Source organism: Calypte anna, chromosome 6 (assembly GCF_003957555.1).
Source record: "Calypte anna isolate BGI_N300 chromosome 6, bCalAnn1_v1.p, whole genome shotgun sequence".
NCBI lineage: Eukaryota > Metazoa > Chordata > Aves > Apodiformes > Trochilidae > Calypte > Calypte anna.
In genome coordinates, this window is record NC_044252.1 from 27784094 (window position 1) to 27810251 (window position 26158).

The 26158-nt window shown below is 35.7% G+C and overlaps 1 protein-coding gene across 1 annotated transcript in view; it reads left to right on the forward strand.

Moving 5' to 3' along the window:
* ATRNL1 (attractin like 1) overlaps positions 1–26158 on the forward strand; it is a 461414-nt gene that overhangs the window by 13972 nt on the left and 421284 nt on the right. The window contains exons 2-4 of the mRNA XM_008490117.2: positions 22576–22659; positions 24443–24556; positions 25880–26008. Coding sequence (XP_008488339.1) covers positions 22576–22659; positions 24443–24556; positions 25880–26008 — 327 coding nt within the window. The remainder of the gene's footprint in view (positions 1–22575; positions 22660–24442; positions 24557–25879; positions 26009–26158) is intronic.

A 26158-nucleotide genomic window follows, 5' to 3' on the forward strand; every position in this document is an offset into this window, starting at 1 on the left:
GACTGAACTAATATTGAAAGTTTAAGGTAAAAATTGTGACAAATTATTAATAGGAGAAGATAAGCAGGCTTTGTAAAGTGTTTGATTTTTATTTCTCATCATTTATCATCAAAGCTCTGCTACTTTCTACATTTTCTTTTCTTCTTTAGATGAACTGTGTAGTTGCCTGACACTCCTACAAAGATATAACCCCAAACAATGGGCTAAAAGGGTAACTGAGGAGGAAATGGGGCTGCAAGGGGTTTAATTTACAGTCAAGTTTGAACATGAATTTATTGCTTGTATTATGGTTCAGTCTTTCTAGGACATTATTTGGCCTTGCATTAGGAAACACACAGAGCAATTAATGCTGTATTTGTTGCAGCATAGATGAAAATTATTTGGTCCTCATGTTATGCTAGTTTATAGTTGTCATTTGTAGGTTATTTTAATTTTCTGTTATTTAAATGTGAGGTTTTAAAATTGCAAGGTGCTTTCATACAGTGTATGAATTCTTATTTTAATGTGGAGCTGCTTTGTGATGCCCAGCTCCTGAAGTAGGGAAATCTTTCAAGATTTTTAATGACTTTACTGCCTTCTCAACATTCTGGCAAGTTGGGATTAATTAAGAAGGCAAGTGAATTGGGATTAATTAAAAAGGCTTGTCTGTAAAGCAGCAGGGACTTGTATGAGTTAAAGGTGAATGAAGTCTTGCATATAAACCCAAAATATTTGTAAAACAGATCTGTATGTCAGTGTATATACCTCCTAGTGTATTTATGTACATATATACAAATATACTTGAAAATAAAATTTTTCTAGACTCTACATGAAAGTTCAGAGTCTGTGCTATTGGGTGTTTGACTTGAAACAGCTACAGGAGTGCTGCAAATCTCTTACCTGGGGTTAGTGCTGCTGAATGAGGAGGAGGAGGAAGTAAAGTTTTGTCTTTTCCTTATGTTCTTACACTTTAAAATAAAATCACTGCCCCTGTATGTCTGTGAACTGTGCTCTCAGGTTGCCTGTCAGTCCTGGAGGAGCTATGTAGGTAGGGTCATGTTAGGGAGGACACAACATCCAACTTTGTACAACTATTTATTCCTGTGAATATCTGGAAGCAAAACTGTTGGAGTTTGCAAGAAGCAACCTGGAAAAAAATAAGGTGACTGTTAGGAACAGCTGTGTGCAGGACTGGACAGCAAGGCTGAGTCTTCTGAGTTGCTATTGATACCCCTGCAAGGGCTTTACCTTTTTTTTTTTTTTTTTTTTTTTTCCCTCGTTTCCCCACCCTTGCAGGAGAACTCTAGTAGTTAGTGTACATAATTTTGGGGGTAAAGGTATCATGTGTTTGCAGGGTCCTAAAACCTGGGTGAAAACGTAATATAATGTTCCTTCTTCAGTAAAAGAACAAATAATACCCTGGGACCCTGCAGACAATTCTAGCAAGAACATTTGAAACTTGAGCAGATATTTTTAAAAACATGCCTTAATTACTTTCTATATATGATGTAGGTAAAAGAATCATTAGTAAATTCTTTATCATCTTATTCCATAGATCCAAACTCTGAAGTGAAATGATAGTATTGTAACTAAATGTTATAGTAATGTTCAAAGGTTCTTGAATCTCTTCTGACTGCCTGAATGTAGACTGTTACTGTAAATTTTTAATGCAATCTCATTGATACAAACCTAATTTTGTGTGCCTCAGTCACTTAGCTTAAAGAGCTGTTTTCTCTTTCGTCTTCCTTTTGTCCTTTTTTTTATGTCTAAAGTGTGATATATTTTTACCTTGGACATCATCACACACTAGGATAAGCAAGTGTCTTCTTGCCAGGCTCTTATTTCTTCTTCTCACTCAAATAGCATTCTCTGTTCGTGCTCCAGTTTAATCTTTCCTATTTTGTTTTCTTGGATAATGCTTTGCCTGTCTCGGGTGTTGTGATACTATTTCTGCCTGACTGCTTCTGGAAATCCCACATCTGGATCACTGCCTGGTCTCTGGAAATCCCTTTGCTTTTTTTTTTTTCCTCTCCTCTTTTCCTTTTCTGTTAGTTAAGCATCTATATCATGTAGCTCTTTGCATGGGGAATGTCTGATGGTACAAAACTTCATGACATCAATAATTCATCTAGCACACTTGTGCCATTATTGTTGAGTATTTTTTAAGATCAGCTTTTGACTTCCTCCAGTATTAAATTTTAATCCTATGGAGGTTGGGATTTTTTTTCTTATGGGTAATCTCTTGGTCCCATTTCTGTCTAGCTTGTTCCTTGCATATTATGGTTCTCATAATAACATCTTCTCCAGGTTTAACTAACAGCACAGGCTATTATTGGGTCTTTATATAATGGTAATTTTCTTTATAGTTACTTTATAAAAGATAAAGTATGTGATGTTAATAATTTATGATCCATTTTACCATACTTTCCCCTCACATCCATATTTTTAGAATAAACTGAGTATAGAATAATGAGAAGCTAGACTAACAGCTTGTATTAATGCTGAACAATTCCTTCCCTTTTTGCATTAAATCTAGGTACAATATTTTATAGAGTATGACAAATGGTATAAAATAATAAAGTGTCTGCTGCTTAACTTGCAAGTTACTGTCTTGGGTCTTTTGTTTCCCAGTGTTCTTATGTAGAGATGCTTGTTTCTCTCCTGATAGGACAAGAAGTTCTTTGAATTTTGTTAGAATCAGATAATATCACAATTTATATATACTTATTTCCATGAGTTGTTTTGCTTTTTCAAGTTAATACCTTACATCATCATCCTGAGTGAATGCTGTCAGACATTTGCTTTGTGTTTTATTTCTGTTTTCTTCTGCTTCCTGATGTTTTTGGGAATTGTTTGCGAAGTTTGCAATCATTGATGTGTATGTATAAATATATATTCACTCAAACACTTGATGTAACAAATATTCCTTAAGCTGAAAACATTATTTGTTACACACTAAAGCCCAGATGTTTTGGTTTTATGATTGCCTATTTTTATTGCCTATTTTATTTTTGGTTTTATTGATTGCCTATTGATGGATATAGTCCTAAAAAAAACAAAACAAAAACCAAAAAAAGTGGAAATAGAACAGGAGGTCATTCTGACTAAGTTACAGCATTCAAGTTTATCTTTTAAGCATGCAATTAGATATTAAGTAATTCAAGGCTGGTTGTTTAGAGTTCTTCATTAGGTATGCTGATTTTAGCCTTACTTGGGAGTTTAGCAGTATTTTAATTCTGATTTAAATTTCCACCTCATTTCATGTTGGCTATAAGGTAAATTGCACAAGGCTCATCTCCACTGCTCCATAAATTTGAATTATTTAGAATGGAAAATTAATCGTGCTCAGTACTGCTAGAAAGACACATATTGCACTTTGCTTCCCTATTTGATTTCTATTAATTATCTTAATTATTAATCATATAAATGAAATGCATCATAAGATGATATGAAATGAACAAACACTAAGGAAGAAATTATAAAGGTGAATTATTTCTGTGCTTGTGTAGTTATTAAAGGTAACAATTTAATCAGTGTAGTTAACTAATCTCCCCCTCAGATTGCAGCTGGAATGCTGATGAATATGTCCAGCAGCTTTGGCTTTTCTATAATGTCCATATGGACACTCAATTTGATATTACTACATCATGTGTGTGTAACTCTCCTCTCCTCTTCTGGGTTTTTTCATGGCACTAGAAAAGTAACCCCTGATGGTAAATATCCAGAATTTAAGGATCATGCATACTGGCTTAAGAAGTGCTAATTAGTTACACTTGATGCTTGAAAAGTAATTATGCACTTTGCCTGATATGAAAAGCTTTGGTGGTGTTCTGTGCTCCAGTAATGGTGCTGTTGCCAAGTACTTACGGACCTGTTGCATCTGATTTAGTGTCTTCCCCTTCATATGTTGTCAAAATACGTATTTATATTGCATTTGTGTGGTGGAAGAGATTTAGAATAATATGATTTTTACCAAATCCCTCCCTGAGCAACAATAATGTTGATGCCAGAGAAGGTGTTACAGTGTGTATATTTCCAATACTGTCCATAAATACCCAATTTTCATGAACATCACCATCCTGAAAATGTATGAATGGAAAAAGCTTTGCATGAACTATCCACACCTCATGTTTAGATGTTAAACTAGTTTTTCAAACCTTACAAACCAGTTGTGTTTATTTGCAAAGCACTAAAAAAAAGCCCCAGAAACCTGCTCTGAAATCCAAAGAAAATGGATGGTTTTATGTCTGTGTACATTTAAAATATAAACTAACTTCTTTCATGCTTTTCTGTTGGTTTATAATTCAATCTCTTTTTCTTGTAAGAAGTAAAGAGATACAACTTATTAGTGTAAAAGGAACCCTCCACCCACACTTGAAGAAGTTTGCTAGAAGTGATGTATTTTACATGCTTCTTAACAGTGACTTTAAAATCACTGGATCAGAGGACTTCTAAAGGCAATGGAAACATCTAACTAGAAAAAGTTGTCAGACATAGCAGATTGAGACTTGGTATAAACACTGGAAGTCGTCTGGGCTGTGTGGGTATGTTCTGAGCTTTTTCTTTTTGGGTTTTTTTTTTCTTTTTTTCTTTAATACTGAGACTGAATATATTGATATTGCATGCCAATAAGAGCAGTGTGTAGCTAGCAACTTTCTGGATGACAATGAATTCTGTGTGTTTGGTTCACTAGCAATGCCATAATGAGTCCCAAAATATTGGTTGTCCTGATATTTTTGCCTCGTTTTTAAAGGGAGAAACCCCCAAGCAATGCATGATTGTTAAAGCTGACTATTTTGACTGAATGCATGAATGAGCCAGGGAAATGGCTGTTCCTGATGACTGTGAAGTAAATACAGCAGCTGAGCATCCACTGGGAACTTAAAATTTTGAGCCTTGACATATTTTTGAGAAGGGCTATCTGAAAACATCTGGATTTATCTTCATTTTAATAATGTAACCCTTCCTTATCAATGTAATAGAATACTAGCGGGAATATCCACCTTTGTCCTGAATCAGGAGGGTTGGGCTGACTCGACCTCTTTGATTTAATTAAGCAGACTGACATAATTTTCTGGATCTTTAGGCCCATTTGCCTGATTATATGACGGTGGTTGTTGGATTTTTTTCTTTTTTCTTTTTTTCCCCATTGCAACATGCTTCCCATCATGAATCCCTGGCAATGCCAGTGATGCATAGAGAATCCATACTGTTCTTGTTAAATATCACCATAGGAAGCTGGAATCAGCAGGTCTTGTAAAGCTTGCAGCCTGTGATCTGTGACATAACCCACATCAGCCCCAACCAGGTAATACTTGGAGATCTCAGTAGCCTTATTTATACTTAATTTTATAATTATTATAACTGTACAAGGTTAGGAAGACTCTGGTTTTGAAATGAGATAAGCCAGGACTGTGCAGGTAGATGGTTAAATGGGTCAACTTGTACTGGGTCCTGTATTTGGGGCTTCTTTCCATGTTCACCTCTGCATATCTGGGAGATGGGGACTTTTTGGCCTCTTTGTGACAGGAGTACAACTGGGACTTTGCAGTGTTGACCTAATGTGTGCCATCCAACCTCAATTAACCTGACTTTTTATTTAATTTGACATTGATGCTTTTTGAGGAAAGCCTCCTTCAGGGTGGGGGTGTATTTTTTGGTGGTGTGTGGTTGGTTTTTTTTCTTTTCATCTTGTGCCTTTATTGTTGATTTATTCAGTTTCCTTGAAATACATTTTTCTCTTGACTTTCATGGTAGAAACCTCTCTTGACTTGAGGCTCTCAACTACTCTTATGGATCATTATTATGATCCTTCTCTCACTGGATCATTTTCCTTACCAATGCTTACAAAAATCTTTGAAACAACTACTCTTCAACCTTTTTAGCCATCATTCTCCACTTGTTTTTTTTGTCTGCATACTCTCTCTTGCTGCTGATTTCAAAGTATGTTCTTCCAGCTCAGCCTGTTCCATTTCTTTAATCACCTCTGTTCATCTAGTGAAGCAGTTTTAAAAATGCCTGGAATTATAAATGTCCAACAATTCACAGGTGTTCTTAGCATTTCTTGCAAATGTCTCAGACAGCTTAAGGGTAGTCTTAATTTATTGTTTTACCTGCAAATTAATCAAAGTCTCACCCCTTTAATATATTAAAAAAAGAATTTTTAATATAATTTAAGTTTTTATGAGCAAATCCACAGTTCAAGATTTATCTGCAATTACATATATGAAAAATTACTCCTTCAGGTAATAATTTCAAAAGTAAGCCTTTAAGAGCTGTGGTAACCAATTATCATGAGAGTTTCCATAGAAATGTTAAACCATGTAACCAAAACTATTCTGAGCAGTTTGTGTTAAAATTGTTGTTAAATTTAAAAGTGGCAATGAAAAATGAATTGTGTATCTTGCCTGCCTCAAAGAGTGACTATTCTGATACAGCTTTGCAGTGCTTCTTTGGATTAGATGTTATTGAATTTTTGAGTATTTGAATCTTAATGAATACCTGAAAGCTTGTATTCAAAAAAAACCTGTGGTACTCTACATCCTATTGATCAATAAACACATTCAACAGAGCATTTCTACTGAGAACAGGAATGTGACCTAATAAATTCTGTTAAGTACCACTGTAGCCCAGCATAATTTTTGCAGATTATGATGTTTTAACAGCTGGTATATATTAGACCATTTCCTGTTTTTTGTAATTGATTTTAAATAATTTTTGTTTTTCTCATAGCTTAAATTTCACATCATAGTTGGATCATACTCTGTATTTTATGCAGTTATTGATCAATGTATTGATTGAAAATGAATTTCAGAACATGCCATGACATCCAGGATTATTTGTACTTCATTGTATATTGACTATACTTTGTATAGAGGATTTATCTGTAAGCTACAGCTGTTTTCAGGGCCTTAAACATTTTAGTTCACCGTTCTTGCCATAGTTCATTTGTTTTTTCCCTTTATTATATACTCCTGAATCTTCAGGTAATCTTCAGGATTCAACATTATTTTTTTTTCTTTCTCCAATGAAGCACTTGAACAGCTGGGTTGTCATGATTTGATAGAATGTTCACATCAGTGCTGAGCATTGGAAGAACTTTTTGAAGCTCCAAGATAAGAATGTGGCGGATTTGGAATTTGTGTGTAACTTCGATTTTAGGATCAATGTGTGGAAGAGGACTCTATTCAACCTTATTCATAAGAGATGTGGCTCTGCATTCTTGGCTTGCCTGTCACCCAGGACTGCTTAAAACTGTTAAATTCTTTTTGTGCTGACGATTCTGCAAGGTAACCTGTGGCCTAACAATATGTACCTGCCTTATTTTCTGATGGAATAGCAGGAGATACCCAGAGCTCTGGATTTTTTCCTGTTTTGAAGCAGGCAGATGTTACTGCCCTCACTGGGGCTGTTACCCCAGCTGGGCTCTACAGCAGCTCTCTCAATCCTTTAGGCAGACTGAGCTGCAGGATGGTGCTGAGGAAATTCAGATGCTTACAGGAGAGAACCACAGATCTGAATGGCTATGAATTAAAAAAAAAAAAAAGCTGGAGAAATGAAACATATGGGAAACTACTGATTTATACAAATGCATAATCACTCTGAAAGCTTGCTATGATGGTCTCCTTCTTCACAGTTTTATATGGCCTGCTTATAGCTTAAATCTGTTTCTGAAGATTGATTCCCGTCTTAAATGCCTTTATTTGCAGTTCAGCCACCCACTTAAGAGACAAGTAACTTTCCCTTTCTATCTTTTGCTCGCTGCTACAAAAAAGATCCCTCTTCTTTTGGTATGTGCAAAGTTTCTTACATTCATCATGCTACTCTTTGCTAATGAGTGTTGGAAACACTAATGAGAAGAGTGTTCAGAACTACAGCTCAGAAGCACTGAGCCTTCCAGCAGGTTTCTGGAGATGAACTTGACCCTGTCTGGCCAATAAGACCCAATCTTCTGTGCTTGCAAACCCAGTCCAGAGGTGAAGTGCTCAGGGCATTGCTGTGGGTAGAGAGAAGGAAGAGTGACTGTGTGTGTGCATGGTAGATTTACAGAGAAAGCTGCTGAGGTTGGTGTACTTAAGATTGTCTGGACAGGAAAAGCTCACTTTACTTTTATACTTTACTTTTTACTTGCTATAAGTATCTGCCAGACTTGGTCCTCTTCCATACAGTGTTCTTAGCCTAAATATGAATTTAAAGCAAGATTTTATTATGTGAAGAGGGGATAAATTGTGATGTGAATGACTTTTTTTTTGATCATTAATATATGATTGAAACAAAAATAAGTTATTTTTAAACTTTGTAACAATGAGAAACTTGCAGATCTTATAGCAAAAGTCATCTAGGCAATGACTGTGTCAATTTTCAAGCTTAGTACAGCTCAAGAAATATGAGTAAATACTTCCATAAAGCTCACTTACCTACTCAAAGCTTTTTAAAGCAGCCCTGTCAGTTTAAATTCTCTAAAAGTATCATATGTAAAATGATATACATGTGCTGTATAATCCTATCCTTAGTAAATGGATTTGCAGCCTAAGAACTCCTATGGAACACTTGGATCCTTAGGCTGATTGAAGAAAAAGCATTTTGGAATGTAAAGGGATTAAAAACTTTTCTTCCCAGTGACTTTGTAAGCAAAGATTTTGGCTTATTTTCTAATTAAATGCAAAAGCTGACATGAGCCTGACAAGTCCCAAAATCCAGGCTGAAGATGCCATCTCAATCTTGTCTGTAGAGATGTAGGCTTGGTGTTTATAAAGTAGCTCTTTTATTAAGGTAGTTATTTGAGGGGGAGTAAATGAGACAGAATTAAACTGAATTTTGGTGCCTTTGTTGGTCAAGAGGTGAATCTTCTCTCACTTCTCATCTGGCTCCAGACTTGGGAGGTGGTAGAGGGTGCTTGGTGGGGGGGTGCAGCTGGGTGGTCACTGCATTTACACCATAGTTTCTGTCTGGATTCTGTCCAGGAGAGGGAAGTGTGGAGAAAAGGGGTCTCTGCATAATGCTTTTTAGATGGGATGCAGGGATGGGGCAAAATAACCTCTGTAGAAGATGGTGCCTTGTTCTGCCTCTGCTGGCTGATTCTGTATACAGTCTGATTCTGTAACTGGAACCTATTTTTTTTTAATATATATATTCAAGTGTAAATGCAGGTGTGGATTTTGTGAACAGTGGACAAAAGTGAGCTAAGTTTTAGATCAAAATAAAACTTTTTCCACAAGTGTATAATTTATTTACTCAATATAGTAACTAAGCCACCTTGTTTCGGTGAACACTTTCTCCCCCCTTTTCATATCCTAAATAAGTTTTGTAAAAATAGCTATATTTTAAATCCCAATTATTAAACTTCTGTCCCTTACAGCAGTGAATGATATATCAGCTTTCTAATTGTATTTTGTAAATTTGTTCTAACTGCAATTTTGAGATGCTATAAAATACATTCAGATGTGAAGTGTTGTTTTGTGTTTTTTTTTTAAGACTGTGCATACATAGCATACATAGTTGTTTGGGTTTTTTTTTTCTGTTTTGAATAAAAGCTTACTTTGGGGATGACTCAGTAAGCCTTTTGGATCTTTTTATGCTGATGAAAACTCTTCAGCTTCCTTACTGGAAAAGAAGCCGTGCTAGAAATCCTCTGAGTTTTGCTTTAGCCATGTGTTCCAGTTTAATGACCTACTAACAGAGCTGTGCACAATGCTGTCCTCAGAGGGTTGAGGTCAAGAGTGATAGAAGCTAAGATTAAAGATTTAAGAGCATTGTCTGGTTACTAATCAAAGGCCAAAAAGATGCTGGGTTTGATTGTGGGGTGCACGATGAAAAGTGTAGCCACAAGTGTATTCTGAAAACATTTGATGTGTGTACAGGGGGACATACTGGGATGTAGTTTTCCTTTTAGCCTTTCAGCTCTAGAACCTCTTTCCCCTCCTGAGCCCCCAGCTCTTAATCTCTACTCTTGTTTGTAAGCATTGCTGAACAGATGCTTATGCTGGAGGAGATCTAACAGAAGAGAAGCAATAACCAGAAACTCTGTCAGAAATCAAGGTTCAGCTGTGGTCTGAGGTGATGGAGCTTTTTCCCTCAAACTGCACTGAATGTTTTTTTTGTTTCTGTGACTCCAATTGCACCAGTTTCTGTTTGAACCACTATGGTTTGGAAACAGTCACATATTTAAGGAGTATATTATATAATGCAAAAGTATTGAAAAGGTCTAAGGTCAACTGAAAGTTTAAGGAACATTAAGTTTTCTTTCCTGTGAATTGTTACACTATTAAATATGTGCAAATTCATCCTTGTTATTGATAAGAATTATTTTTGTGTTGATAAACACTGAATCAGTTTTGAATTGAGTCTTGAATTATTCAAAACACTAGGACAAACATCAAATTCTAGTCAAGAAACAAAGAGGTAATTAAAAGCAATGTTAAGATGTGCTTTTGTTGTTCTGAGGGTTTTCTTTTGACCCGGATTGTGAACAGCTTTGAAATTCTGGATGAATGCTGCTTTTTGGCAGCACAGAACCTTTCAAGGAATATTTAATAAGGTGTCTTAGCCAATTTTTTTTCCATCTGTTTTAAATTTACTGCTTTTTACATGGTTATCTAAAATCTGGAAGGACAATTGACAATTGGTGTTGTTAGTTTGTCATGTCTGCTGACTTAGGGTTTTTTTCCTTACCTGTAGTTGAACTTTATGAACAGCAAAACCAAGTATACAGAACATGATAAATAAGTGATTTTTACTTCATTCTAATTAAAACCAAAACCTCTTTCTTGTTATAAAACAAATACCACAGCAGGAGTTAGGTTGCCAATCTCTGAGGGGGAAGTGGGTTCAGCCTGGTACCCTAGGAGCAATTCTAAGCATTTCTGCTCATGAAAAGATGGTCCTAGGCTTTCTGTATCCCTCATTGGTAAGGCAAGAGTCTGTCTGTATGTCCCACATACTGTGCTACCTCTCTGTAAGGACAGCACGAAGAGGTTTAGGGGAGCTCTGGTCATGTAGTTGTTAATCTTGCTGTAGTACTCCATTAAAAGAAGAGTGGGGCATTCCAGGTAATATTCCCTGGTGCCCTCTTTCTCTGTTGCCAGCTTCAGCTGTGTCTTTTGAGCAACTGCTGTTATACTTACATAGCATGGCTCATTTTTGTCATGTTGTCTTGTGTTTCTGCAAACAGTGAAAATAGCAGCAAGACCTTCTCCCAAAACCCAAACAAAATTAGTATGTGTAACACAGACTAAGACTTAGTTCACAAGAGTCCAAGACTTGTATGGTTTTGTTGTCAGGTTTTTCCACAGCAGCAGCTTTGGAGATGCAAAGTCATTGAACTAGCAGGTTTTCTGTAAACAGTTCAGTAAATGGGAGGTTGCATTTCACTCAGTAACTCATGGATGTCATGCGGAGTTCTGTCTGTACCCATCTTCTCACTTTTCTCATCACTATCTGCAAATTGTTCTTGGTGTTTCACTTCAGCTGAGAGCCTATGAGCTCAAAGCTAGAACTGCCAGCAAGTTGTGTTTCTAATTTTAAACTTCAGTCTTTGGTTAATTCTGGAGATTTTGCATTTAAAGAGAGATGAAGTCACAGGTTCAAGGTACACTCAACATCCCCACACTCCTCCCCCCAAAAAACCCTAAACCAAAATATCCCTCCCAAACAAATACCCAAACCCCACTTCCAATGTGAGCAATGTCTGAGCCTGTGAAACCTGTAGCTGAAATCAATAGGATCCAAAATACACATTTCTCTTATCTCTTAATCCTTGATTTTCTAGTGGTAGTACTGAAAGTTGTGAACAATGTTATGATTTACACATGCATTTCAAAGGCAAGCAGAAAATGAGTGAAATGACACCTGCCACAAATTTTGTTTTCAAACTAATGTATCATTTTTATTGCTAGTAAGAATCTTTCATATTTCCAAACAAAAATGCCTTGTAATACCCCAGAGACAGGAAAGCCATTATTCCCATTCTTTAAAGCAGAAATAGGGATGTGCTTTGCATTTAAGGCAAATGTGTGATGTCCTGATAATTGCTGTTGGCCTCAGAAGTCAAAAAGTATCTGATTATCTGTTTAATTATCTGAAAGACAGTACTTGAATTCTAGTCAGCAAGCAGCCCTTTGAATTTATTAATCAATTAAGTTTTAAAAAGAACTGTTATCTTCTTATCTCAACATTTGTAATGTCTGAGGTTGTGTTCAGGGACTGGAGCCTCTTGTGAAGAAGCAATTGTGCTTAGTGAGAGGTGTAAGAGCTGATTCCTGTTTGTGTGTGCACATACATTAAAAAAATAGAATGAGGATACTGAGTTAAAAAAGGTTGAAACCCAAACAAATTATAAATAATATAAAATGAAACAGGCTTCTGTCACTTGGTTTGTTTTTTTTTTCTCTTGGGGGACTGTGTGTGTCCATTTAGTACATGTGGATAACTTCAGGTTTAACACAGCTGCGGGGAGCTGGTGCTTGCAGCCTTGTGGTAGGAGGTGGCTTCTTGCCAGGAGAACTGTGCCCTTAACAAGCACACAATTTGGTGGTTAAGTATTAATCAAGCCAGATGTCTGAAAGGTGGAAATACCTGCTTCTTGGTGAGCATGGGTGTTTATTAGAAACTTGACTTCAGGAGACGGTGAGAAATTTAGAAGTAGGTGACACACTGGCTTGAGAGCATTTGGCTGCTACTTCAGGAAGCTTAAGTTAAAACCCTGAACTAGGTCACAAATGAAAAGGAGATTTATAGTGAAGTACAGTTAAAAACTGGCAGAGTGCATTCATTACCTTTTTGCAAAGTACCTCAGCCTGCATTGTCCATGTGCTTTGTGCCCCACGCTTTCAGATACTGTAACATGTTTGATTATTTATAGAAGTCTTCTGGATATATTTGGCTCAGAATACAAATATATGCATTCATATGTTTGAGCTATATACAAATACATAAAAATGTACTTGTGGTGTTTACTTCTGCAGTAAATAAAATTCCTAATTAACTTTATCCTTCATTCATATTAATCTTGTAGGCATTAGACATTATTCCTTTGAAGCAGAGCATATTTGGAATGATGCTACTTTAGGCAGCAGAAATGAAGTGAAAGATGTTAACAAACTAATGGAAATAATATATTAGAAAATACTTTATTTCTTACTCCAAAAGTGACATGATTAAGCTTAGAGCTTGCTCTAGTAACTAAAGAAATCGAAGTTATAGGTTTTTTTTTTCTTAAACACTAAGAAAGATGATGTGTTACTGCTGGGTGGGTCATTTCATAAAACAGCATTTTCTGTTTGGGTACAGAACTTCTCTAAAATGAAATAATAATAATATTATTAAGGTAGGGAATAAGTAAGTAATAAGACCACTTCAGTCTGTTTGAAGTCTTGTGGTTTGTGGGTTTGTTTGGTTTTTGTTTTTTTTTTCCCTTCTGTTATTTATTTCTTCGTTATCTTGGTAACAGTTGGCCATAAAAATAACTCTTGGCTGAAACACTGTAGAATGTTAGAGCAATGAGATGTCCCCTTATTTTCTGGCTGATCCTTTTGCTTCTTCTAGTAGCTGTCTGAGTGGATACACAAGAGAGCCTTGGGACTGCTGTTTATATTCTTCTGAATTGAGACTGAATAGCCAAAATTTTGAATTATTTCATAACTTGCTCTTTTTTTTTTTTTTTTGAGAAAATGAGTAACCCTGTCAAAAAACTCTCGAGTACAAGAAGTTTAATGCATTAATTGGGTGGATGGTCTGCTGCTTACTTGAACAAGAATTATTTTAGTACTGTTTTTTAACTTTTTTTGATTTTTATATCTAAGTAGAACTTTCAGCCATAATTAAATGAGATTATTTTACAGGAAAATATAAAATGCCTTTTGTTTGTATCAAATACCAACTTCATTTTCTATCAGTTCAGAATTTTAAGCATACTGCTAGGCCTATTTATAGGCAGGATTTTGTGTAACATCTATAAACCAGTGTGGGCACTTTTCATCGGGTAGTTGCATGCCTCATATGATTTAATCCAACCATGATACTAAAATTGGAAATGCCAAATGTGTGTATAATTCCAGAGAGAAGAACTTATTATGAAGTTTTTCTCCAGGTCATTGGAAGGTATTGTACTTTTTGCAGTATCTGGTGATAGGCACTGATTTCAGAGCTGAGACAAAGGGAACCACTGCCACCTGGAAAACATTAGCAAGAATTGAACTGGTAATTGATGTAGCAATTCTATAGGAAGTATGCAGTTCAGTGGTGAGCTCTGTAGATGGACTCAGCTCCACTCAATTTCATAGAAAATGTCATAAATATTACAAATAAACCCATCTGTAGAAAATTAGATAGCATAAAAACTTCTGAAGATGTTAACTTGTAAATGATTTGCAGTGATCAAGTATTCAGTATTTCAAAATTTCTAACAATGTAGAAGGGCCACTTGCTTTCCTCTCCCCATGGATAGAAAGTTTTGTGTTTAGAAAGTATTTTCTGACTTCAGGTTAAACTTTGGGAGAAGTCAAACATTTGTCAGTGAATATGTGTGCTTGGGGACTTGTGTTAAACAATTAGGCTGTAATATCTAAAAATCTGTTTTTTTTTTTCATCTCACAGGTAAGAATCAGATGCTTTTGAAGTCATATTAAAAACAAGGAGTCACCTAAAGGACATCTACTGTATTTATTAGGGAGTGAATAGTGGCACAAAAAAAGCCATAGGTAGGGAGTAATTTTCCTGTGAAGATGATCCACATAATTTCTTAAATCTTTGTAGGGGGTTTTGTTCTCAGTGCAGTTTGTGAATATCAGTATTCAAAAAAGCACAGAAGCCACTGCAGGGCAATAATGCATTTAGAGATTCCAAGAGCTGATGTATTTTTTTCCTGCTGCCTCTCTCTTCAGTCAGCTTCCCAAAGTGTTTATCATGCTGGCTGCACTCTGCTATTCTCCCCCATACTTTATTAGGATCTTGACAGACCAGATTTTGTTAGGCTTTGCTGTCTTTATTAAATACTTTTTTTTAGCTTTGAGCCCTCTCAGAAAATTTCTTCTTTTAGAGAAGCTGTTATTCCAGAATCTGGATTTGTTTGTGTAGTCATAAAAAATAAACAAATTAACTGATAACAGAAGAGAAAATGGTGTGTTTCTTTGCTTAAATTCAAGACAATCAGCATTTGGATTTTTTTTTTAATAGATATGGCTTTAACTCATGTAATTTAAAGAATTTTTACATATGTACTCTGAACAACAGTTTGCAGGTAGAAGCCACCCTGACTTTTTCAAGACTGATGCAGTGAAGCTACAATTTTAGTGGTGTTATTTACTCCATTTCTGTATCAAGCTGTTAAATGAAGGTAGTCCAACCATTTGTGCAGTGAGAGAGATTACTGTGCCTGTTCTTCACCTTGTGTCCTGGCCTCTGGTATTCATTTTGTTAAAGAAAGTTGGAATAGAGCTTTTTGATATATGTCAATGGAAACGAAAGGGAAAATTTCTCTGCGTGCAGTAAAAGTAGAAAGCTCTTTTCTCTATGGGTATTAATATATTTTCTCAGACTTAAAATTAGAATCATGAGGAAGAGGAAGACCTTGTGTCCTTGCCTCTCTGATGCACAGTGCTGATGTCTGGCAACTGCCAAGTTTTAACCAAGGCAAGAAATGGCACCATGTTTCTCACTGGTTGAATTAAAGTACATGAAATCAATGCAGGGGTCACCATAGGGACCTTCTGCTTACGTGCTCTTGAGTTTTAAGTCATCTGCACTCAGTGCTTTTTAAGGTGAATGAGTTATGATTATGAGCAATAATTCAAAACATTTTGGTGTAATTGAGTAGCAGAAAAAAATCTGTTATGGAGAATGTAAGCTTTTTTTTTAAAAAAAAACAAAAACAAATGACTTCATGGTAAATATATGTAGATTAATTTCTATCTTTTCCTGTGGAATCCATTGATTTTTTATTTATTTTATTTTTTTTTTATAGGATTTCTCACTATTTAGTGTACCCATGAGTTACTATCTCATCTTTTGTGTGAATGCTTGCATCACAGAAAGAAAAATAGATTTTTCCTCCCGAGAAGGTGATCACAAAGGAAACTTCCCATGCAGCAAGTTCCAGATCATTCAAACTACCCTGACCACATACAACTTCAGTAGGTATAATTGACACCAGTAAGATGAACCAGAGCAGTACTGGTTAGCTCCTCCTGTGTTAGCTCCTCCTAGTTATTCTGCTACTTACTTTCAGGGACACTTTCTACATTAAACAGGTAGGGAATGGATTATTTTAAACTTATTTAAGTGAAAGTGCCTAAGTAAGATGCCATGTAAGTTTGTACTCTGAGAGTAACATCTACTCCTACACAGTATTTTTTCAGTAGTTTTTGCCACCATTACAAAAATGTGCTATAGAATAACAGCCTTTTTCACAAACAAATAATGAGGATGCAAAATATCTGTTGAGGTTAAATGTTAAATTAATGGTTTGCACTAATCAGGGATTATGCCCCTGCTAACTACATAAAAACCAACCAACCAAAACAAAATACCATGAAAATCCTGAAAACTAAACACTAAGAAAAAAAAGTTTTTGCTACAAAAGTGTTAAGCTTCTTGAAACACAAGGGATGTTTTTATGATGAAAAATGTTTTACTGTAGTCTTCATTTTACTTTTCAGCAAATTTTGGTTTTTTGTTTGTTTGTTTGTTTTTTTTTTTTTTTTTTTTTTTTTTTTTTTTTTTTTTTTTTTGTTTTTTTTTTTTGAACCTTTGTTTTTAAAAAAAATGTTCAAGGAAGGAATTAAGCAGTAGGAACATTTTACTGTGTCATTTAACTTCCTTAACATTTAACTATTACTTTATCAGTTAACATAGTGGAGTTTACCTGGGAGCATGTTGTTGTGCATGTCCTTACTGTTTCTAAATTTAAAATCTTCTATTAATACAAAGCAGGATGTAACAAGATAGGACTGTGATTGGCATATGCAAATATTTGCTTATTCTATTAAATATTTATGGCTCCCAATTATTCATTGTGGAGAAATTACAGCTACAGAATGTTCACTGTATTCTGTTTTAATAAGTGTTGTGAAGAAAAATAATCAACTGACAGCAAGGTTCTGCAATCACAGAAAGGTTTGGATGGGAAGGTACCTGAAAGACCATTGAGTATCAGACCTCCCACCAGCCCAGGTGCTCCAAGCCCCATCCAACCTGGCCTTCAACACTTCCAGGGATGGGGCAACCACAACCTCCCTGGGCAACCTGTGCCAGGGTTTTACCACCCTCACACAGAAGAATTTCATCCTAATGTCATAAGAGAAAGAAAAATAAAATACAAATTCTTATAATTTTTGTCAGCTGCTGACCAATGCTTTATGCCTGGAAAATGGAAATCTAGCTTTTTTCTTTTGAATAAAATATTAAAAATCCTTCTCTGACTGTTACTTAAAATAAACTGCTTAGATGAGAGTGGCTCCTGCAGGAGATCTGCTGTCTCCCCTGCACCTCAGTGGTTTGTGTCTCAGCTTCTACTTGAGACCTGAAAGTTTTTAGTTCAGGTCAAACTTCCACATCTATTCCTTGTGGTGCATCCAGCTGGAAGACTGTAATGCAGTTGTCACTTCCTGTAAGGGGTGAGAAATGGCCTCTTGGTCTCTTCTGTGTTTCTTTCTGATCTCACAGTGCTTGCTGTCTCTGGGTTGTCCTGGAGGGTGGGCCACAAGTGTTTTAACATTAAGGTGTTCAGCTGATCTCAGCTGGGTTACATGAAGAGCCTCCTTTCCTATTCTAAAGGTTGGACACAAGATCTTGGGCTAGGAAGATTGCAGCTACTTGTTTTTATGAAGGATATAGTCTCACAAGTTTGAAATGTTGGTTATTTTTTTTTTAATACAACAGGTTTTCATAAAGATGAGAATGTGATGGAGGAAAATTTTGCAGTACTGAAGAGAATAATTTTCTGGCACACAAATACTGATACTGAGATGAATCCATATAGCAAAATATGCTCTGTATCTTATTCAGATATATCTGAAGTAGGCATTGCAAAGTAATTCAGAATTTCATAAAATTCTGAAGAGAAATGTGACGCTGAGATTCATTCAGATAAATGAACGTTGGCATAACCCCTTCTACTATTTAACCATGAATATTTGTAGTATTATGAATATGGCTTATGCTTTGTTTCCTCTAATATACTGGTATTATAAATCTGAGTCTGCCCATCTACCAGCAGTTTTGTGGCTCTTCATGTTCTGCTGATGATAGAAAATCCCCAGTGATTTTTCTGGTTTAAATTAGTGCTCCTTTTGGAAAGACTTGACAATACTCTTCTCTTACAGGAAGATACAGGAGGTGACATGGCTGCGTGTTTCACAGATCTATAAATATTACAGCTAGGAAGGACCATTTTAATAACCTGCTCTGATGCTTACTGTATTGCAGGCCATAAATTTCATCTGACTACTCCATTTTAGACCAGTGATTTCTGACTGAACCAGAGCATGCTTTTTATCTTTTCTTGAAATGCATCAGTCTTGATTTAAAAGCTCTGCAGTGGTAAACATAAATGCTGCCATTGTGAATTGTAACTCAATTACATTTGCCATTATTTTATAACAATGATAATATTCCAGGGGAATATAGGTTTTCCTTTGTTTAATGTTTCAGTTGCCCTCTGTTGACTTCAGCCCTTTAGCTCTTGCTTTTCTGGTATCTATCTGCCTGGCAGATAAAGCCCTGTGGTGTGATGTGTCTCTCAGACAGGCTGGTACAGACTGATGGGTTTGGTGAGTGACCAATCTGTCACTGATGCTTCTCAAAGTCTTTGACTCTGCTCTGCAGCATCCTGACTTCTTTCTATAATTTGGTTGATTTGTTTCAGAGTACACAGAGAAGGGAACTGTTCTTTTGTCACGCACCTCTAATTCTTTCTAGGTTTTGATTATAACCCTGCCAACTAAAAAAAAATAAATTAAAATTGCTGTGTTTATGGTAGCTGGCTTGCAATTTAAAATGACAGTATACAATATCAGCTGCTCCCCTGTGCATTCTGTTTATAAAGCTGGGGTCTAGGTGTGATAAACCTGTGGTGATTAAGCAGGACACACAAATTGTTCTGCCTGTCCCCTCATCCCTGAAGCTCCCTCAGCAATGAGCAGAGGGTGGGGTGCAGCATGTAGGCACTTGGGTGACTAAGGTCATGTTGGCTCATCTGGATTGTGGTTATCTGACAGGATCACTGTTCATCCCAGGGGAAAAACTGTGCCCATCAATACCTAGCTTTATATGATGGAGAACATTGCCCTTGATTTGGTAAGAGGTACTGCTTATCCAGGGGTTATTTATGGGATTTGAGATTAGATAATTAGAAATTAGATAATTGGAAAGAAAAATGATATAGAAAAGTTCTTGGTATGACTCCAGAAACTTAAAATACTACCCTTCTGTCTGGCTATGTATTTATTTTGAACAGAAAAAGTCCTTTATCTTACCATTTTCTACAAACATCATTACAAAACAATGTCATACTCTTATTTATTCTCTACTTTTTTTCAGCAAAGTGCAATAGCTGCTTCAAAGGCTATCTATTCTTCTGAAAGAAACTATTTATCAAAAAATTATCAGCCTAGGTGAGCAGGGAAATTGTTTGCACTTTACTAGTGCCAAAGGGCTGATCTAATAAAAACAACTCTTGTAAGTCACCTCCATTGAGTTATACAGCTACAAAGGAGATGGTCATGACTGCAAATGAATCCTTGTGGTATCTAACACTTCTTCCAGCAAAATAAATGTTGTATCTTGCTGTATAAGACCTTTCCTCTGTTTGTGAGACATATGACAGCTATAAAATTACTTTGATTAGAATGTTATGCATCACTGCCACCTTTACTTCTTTTTTTTTTTTTTTTAATAAAGTACCTACTTCAGCCTAGGACACACTTCAAATATGGGCTCTGCTTCTGTAATCAGCTTTATTAAAGTTCAGCTAGGTACCAAGCATCAATATTACCTTGATTTCAGACTAAGTGATGTGTGACTTTGCAGCCTAACTAAGAGGCTGAGATTATGTTCAGCATTGTCCAGACAATTTAAGTAATATGTCAAGAAACCAGAAATAATCCTGAAAAACCTATTTCTTGTGTGTACAAAGATGAAAGTGTGTTGTACTGCAGCATCTGGAGCAGGTTGATGTATTGGGGTTTGTAAGGAAATTTTCTGACACCTGACTGAAATAGAGGGTGGTTCCTTGTTTTATTTTATTTCTTCTCAGTCTGCTGCTTATGTTATCAGCTGTTTATTCCTTCTTTTTATTCAGATACATAAAATATGTTATTGATATTGCTTTTATGCCTTGAAAATGTTTGCAGGTACAGTAAGTTGGAGAGCTCCCCATGCTAGAGAGCTTTGTTCCATTTCATTAAAAGGAAAGTTTGGGTAAAGATCTTCATGCAAACTACCAGTGACTTAGAGTGTCTTACAGTGTGCCTAACAATCTGATGCCACTTCTTCCAATAGAAGAAACTTATGTTAACACCAAGGAGTTTGTATGGACCTTGTCTCCTTCATTCTTCTTTCTTCTTCCCTTGTTTTTATTTCCTTTTTGAGTGTTTATAGCTTTAGGTTTGGAATTACAGACCTCTGTTGATAAGTATGCAGCTAGTGTTTGATTTGAGTGAAAACGTAAATATTTTGCAATAAATGTGGCAGTGGATATTTTTAGAATTGGTTTATACAGCTTCAAAGATGGTAGGATAGCAGATACTGGATTCCTGTTCACTTGTACTCCTGGTGAGAAAATTTAACTGTGGCTTGGTGAGATTGTTTAACATTGCCTCTGGACTTAGATCTAATTTATTGATTTATTCAAAAGCCTGCAACAGAACAGAAAAACCCCAAGTGCTTCTTGTTTTTCTTTTTTTTTTTTTTTTAATTTGATGACACTTAATCTTAGCAATTATCTTTCCACACCATAGTGAAAGATATGAGCATTTTGGAGGATGTATTTATATTTGTTATCATTGCTGTAACATTTTAAAAATCAGGGTGGTTGGTTCACCCAGTGCTGTATGGCCACCAAATATTTCTGTTAAGCCTCGAATGACAGAACATTATCATAAAGGAACTAGAAGATGGGGTAAATAGTAAAGTCACAGTGTGCTGAAGATAGTAAGCTTTTTCAGAAAGCTTTTATCCTAGTAGATAATTGAATTTCATCTGCTATTTTATCACTCTATAGATTAATATGAAGTAATGTATGTGAGCGGAGGAAAAAGATTCTATTTCTATATTTAATGAGTTTCTATATGTAATGAATCTTGAAATATCTGTTATCACACGGAAAAAAAAATTATAGCAGCTAGTTGTGTTTAAAATGTCAGCATAGCAGTTATTGAAAGAGTAAGTAAAATGTTAGGATGGGAAGAGAGAATGAAGTGGAAATCATTATTATGCCAGTGTACAGATTCATGCTTCACTTGCCTCTTGAACACGATAAGCTGATCTCTCTGTGTTGCACCTCTGAAAGGGAATAGGAGACTAGAAAAGACATAAACACCAACAGTGGGGTGATCAAATGTAGATATTCCATATGGCAAATAACTGAGCAAGGATTTATCAGACTGGAAAAGGGACAGTGGAGAGAAAGGAGAGAACCAGCACAGATCATTAAGATTTGAGGGGAGAAAAAGCAGGTGAAGAGGGTACTGTTGTTGATCATCTCATCCAATACCACACTTAAGCATGTCTGGTGAAGGTACCAAGAGATAGGTTCAAGACAATAACAGTGGAGATGTCATCATATTTGTGTGGGAAGTATTCCTGCAGGATGTTCTAGATGATGCATTTCTATGTGAGTTCACATTAGCAGACTCATAGGAGAAGCATTAACCCCAAAGCAGTAGAAAGGCTGAAAATGTCCCTAACCTGCAAGTTGTTAAAGGTGTTGTAATGCTGTTGGGAGGATCTGTAGGGATTAATATTCTTTCCTGGATGTTTACTGAAGACCACAGGCAGAGACAGTGTTCTGGGCTACATCACCACTTTGGTCTGACCTTTTATAGCTGTTCATATAAATTTTCTTTAGTTTCTGCATCGTCTGGTGCTCTGCTTTCCTGTGTCTTACCACTGACCAGGAATAAGAGAGGGACAGGCTGGCATATGTGCTTATTTAAATTTTTAACTTATGCCTTAATTTCTCATGAACAGTTTTCCAACTGCTGCTCTGATCCAATTTCAGAAGTAAGATATAAAGCAATGGCAAAAGAGACAAGCAAACAAAATCAAGATACTTTTAAAGAACTCAACAAACCCTTTACATTGCCTTGGATCCAATTTGGTGTGAAGGATGATTTAAATTATACATAGTATTTGCTTTCCACTGAACTAGAAAAGTTTGAAGTTTTGTGGTTGCCTTAGGAAAGAAAGCAAATCGATGATACAGTAGAATCAGAATTCTAATTTTTATGACCAGAAATAGTGTGATAAGAAATATGAAGAGAGACCTAACTCTTTCCCAATGCCAATTTTTGTTCCATCCAGGAAGAATCTACTGGCATGTTGATGATGAGTCTTCTCTTGTGTTGTCTCTGGTTTATTACAGCACTGTTTCTTCTCTTGTAGGTTAACAGAACCTTCTGGATATTTAACAGATGGACCTATAAATTATAAATATAAAACTAAATGTACATGGTTAATTGAAGGATAGTAAGTATTTGTTTTCATGAATTAAGTTTCATAAGTTTTGTACTGTGTATTCTAGAGATCTATACATCTCTTCAGGTAGCAACTGCATCTGGATGCAATATAAAAAGGTTTGTTTGGTTTTGTTTAAATGTTACAAAGATTAAAAAAAAAAAAAAAGTTGAATAAAGATTTTCAGGACTGCTCAGAGTTGGCCACATTCCATTCCCATTCAAATTGCTGGCAAAAGTTAGGCTGATTTTGGAATTTGGCCAGCACTGCAAGCTCTCAAAACCCTATGATAAATCTGTTGCCTGTTTAAGTAAGTTCCAAATGTTACAGAATCCTATTATCTAACTCATTACCTTACTCTCCAGTGATAAATCAGGAATGGCTTCAAGTACTGTTAAATTTCTGTGGGACTTTTTTCCCTCAGGCTGTGAGTCAGGATTTTACTGAGGAATTTAGCTCGGTCTGAGCTCTACAAACATTCCAGAAGAAAGTTGCCCCGTTTGCATTTTTATTTTGTATTATAACATCATTATAATCTCTTTTACTTTAGATGTCTGCTCTGTTGCTGCAGTTCTCTAATGAACTTTCTGATCTAATTGTGGTCTGCTTTTATGCAGATAGTAGTTTAAACATAACAGCAATGAAGTTACAGGTTGCAAAGCCATTTCAGGGACCTTCAGTATCCAGGTGATTAAGCTATAGCTGAGTATCTTTCTGACATAGCCAGATTTCTACTTTTTTTTTTTTTTTTTTTTTTTTTTTTTTTTTTTTTTTTTTTTTTTTTTTTTTTTTTTTTTTTTTAACCCAAGCAAGCTCAGGAATATTTGCACTGCACTGTGCTAAAGTTGAAAGATGCCTCAGGACTGAATACAAACTCAGCTTTGAAGATGGTCTTCTGTCTGTTCTCCCTCTTTGCAGAAGATGGTAGAGTGGGCAGCTGGAGGAACCAATATGCTGCAGAGTGTATGGAAAATTAATGCAATCCAGTAACAGTGCAAAATGTCACAAGGAAGTCACATTATCTATAAAACATCCTCTCTTAGAACAAGCTTGGATGTCTCCCAAACTGACAAACTACACTTGAGTTTGTCAGGGCGGTGGTGGGAATAAAAGGAAATAAAACAAAATCATCAATATGTTGCATGGAATATAATTAGGAGTCTGCTAAATGTCATCTGAGAAAATTCCCCTTTCAGGAATGTCACAGTCACCACTTGGATCTCCACCAAAAACTGGTGAAATCTGACTCCCTGGTGTCACATTGTGGAGGGGGTGTGGAGAGGAGATGGAGGAAGAGAAAAAGAAAATCTTGTATTAATATTGTCTTGCATTATTTGTAGTTCAAGATTTTAATTTTCATTGCAATACTGACATGAGGTTGTGTAGGTGGTTTTGTATGGAAAGTCTTTAAACCTCACAGCCTCTACATTGTAAAATAAAGTAGTATATTAAAATGGGATATTTTAATTGCTCTAAATTTGTGGTTTTGGATACTGATGAAACCTTGTGAACTTAATTATCTTGTTAATGTTGTTGGACTCGTACTAAAGATGCTATTTTTAAAATATTCTAAGATGAAATATTTACTTGACCTGAATTTTGCTTTTTAACTCTTCTAAATGTTTAGTTAGTACTCAGAATTTTAATTTAAATTTAATACATTTATGCTTCTGTGATCAATATTGTGTACATTCTTTATCTTAGGAGCTCAATACTTTTAAATGTTATTTACATTATTGTAAATAATGTTTCACATCAGTGTTTGCTTTTTTTTTTTTTTTTTTTTTTTCCCCAGCCCAAATGCAATATTAAGATTAAGATTTAATCACTTTGCCACAGAATGTAGTTGGGACCACATGTATGTATATGATGGAGATTCAATATATGCACCTTTAATAGCTGTATTTAGGTGAGTATTTTTATTAGCCTTTTAGTCCAAGTAGTCATGTCTGGGCATTTCTAGTTCTTATGGAGAAAAATAAAATTGGAGGCTTGAATTCATTAAGTAGCCTTCTTTCTTTTGGTAACATCATGGGAGCATGTATGTAAAGTTACAGTGGAATAAATTGCAAAGCTCTACTATTTTGATCAGGTTATCATAGCATAAATCCCTTATGTGGCTTGTCCTTAGTGCTGACACTGCATGGAGTGTTAATGCTCAGACAGGCAATCAGAAATGTATTTTCTAGGAGGTTTCCAATAGTGATTTGTGAATTTTAATGTGCATTAAATGTGGCACTGGGCAGTGGTGTCAGTATTTGATCCTCCTTGAGGAAGAATGGCAGTCTGCCCCAGGCAGTGTTGCACTAGGTGTAAGCTTAATGCCTTCTTCATTTCTGTAGGAATGAGGGTACTTGCTTGAGGCATTTGATCCAAAGTCTTTATTAAACATAATTTTATAATATATTTCCTTAGACTGTTAAACTGGGCATCATTGTGACTGTATCATAGTGGACAAAATTACCAAATTCTTCCAAGTTCTGGAGGAAAGCTCAAGTTTGCCATCATCCAACATGATGGAATTTGCTTTCTTGATATGATTGGCTTATAAGAATTGCTGCACAATTAAATATTTCTTTTTTCAAATAAGTATTTCTTGGCTAGAATCACAGTATTTGTAGAAACGTTTAGAAGTAAAATCAACGAGGAACAAGGAGCATGACACCTAATGCTGAAAAAAGAATAATTATTTGCCTTCCAAATGACAATAAATCATTGAGGAAAAGAATTAGGTCAATTAAAAACCATTTCCTACGTGTTCATGAGAGATCAGATCATATGAATTTTCTTATTTGTTTTCTCATTCTGGACTAAAACAAAGTATCTCTGTTGGATTATTCCAAACCTTGTGTTACAATTTTAGGGAACATTCCAGAACCAATATTCTGTGCAATCAGACTATATTAGAGAGAAGGCACAGGATCCTAATCTCTTGATCCTAATCTCACTGACACTGCATGTACCCTCAGAGGAATCTGATGTAAAATTTACCATTACTGTGCGAGGCAGGAAGTTTTTTGGTTTCTCTTCCTGGAAAAGCCCCACTTTACCTTGCAGAGGCATGGACAAGTTTTATATGCAGTTTATAATTTGTTTTTAAAAATAAGTTTTCAAGTGAGATTTATGAGTTACCTTGTTTAAATAATTAGTAACCAGACTAGCTAACTTTAACTCTTCCTTTTTCTATTTTTTTCCTCACTGATTAAAAAATTGTTGTAATTTTCTTTTCCAGTGGTCTAATAGTCCCTGAAGTACGTGGAAATGAAACTGTTCCTGAAGTAGTTACTACATCTGGCTATGCATTGCTACACTTTTTTAGTGATGCTGCTTATAACCTAACTGGATTTAACATTTTTTACTCGTAAGTATTTTCTAATAAGTAAAGACTCTTTTAATTAGCCTATTATTGCTTTCAGGAGGATGTCAAGCCCAGGGAAGGTGTTTATCTATTGATTTTATTCTTAGTTGTATATTTCTAAAAGTGGGGAGCTGCAGTTGTAAGGAGCTGACA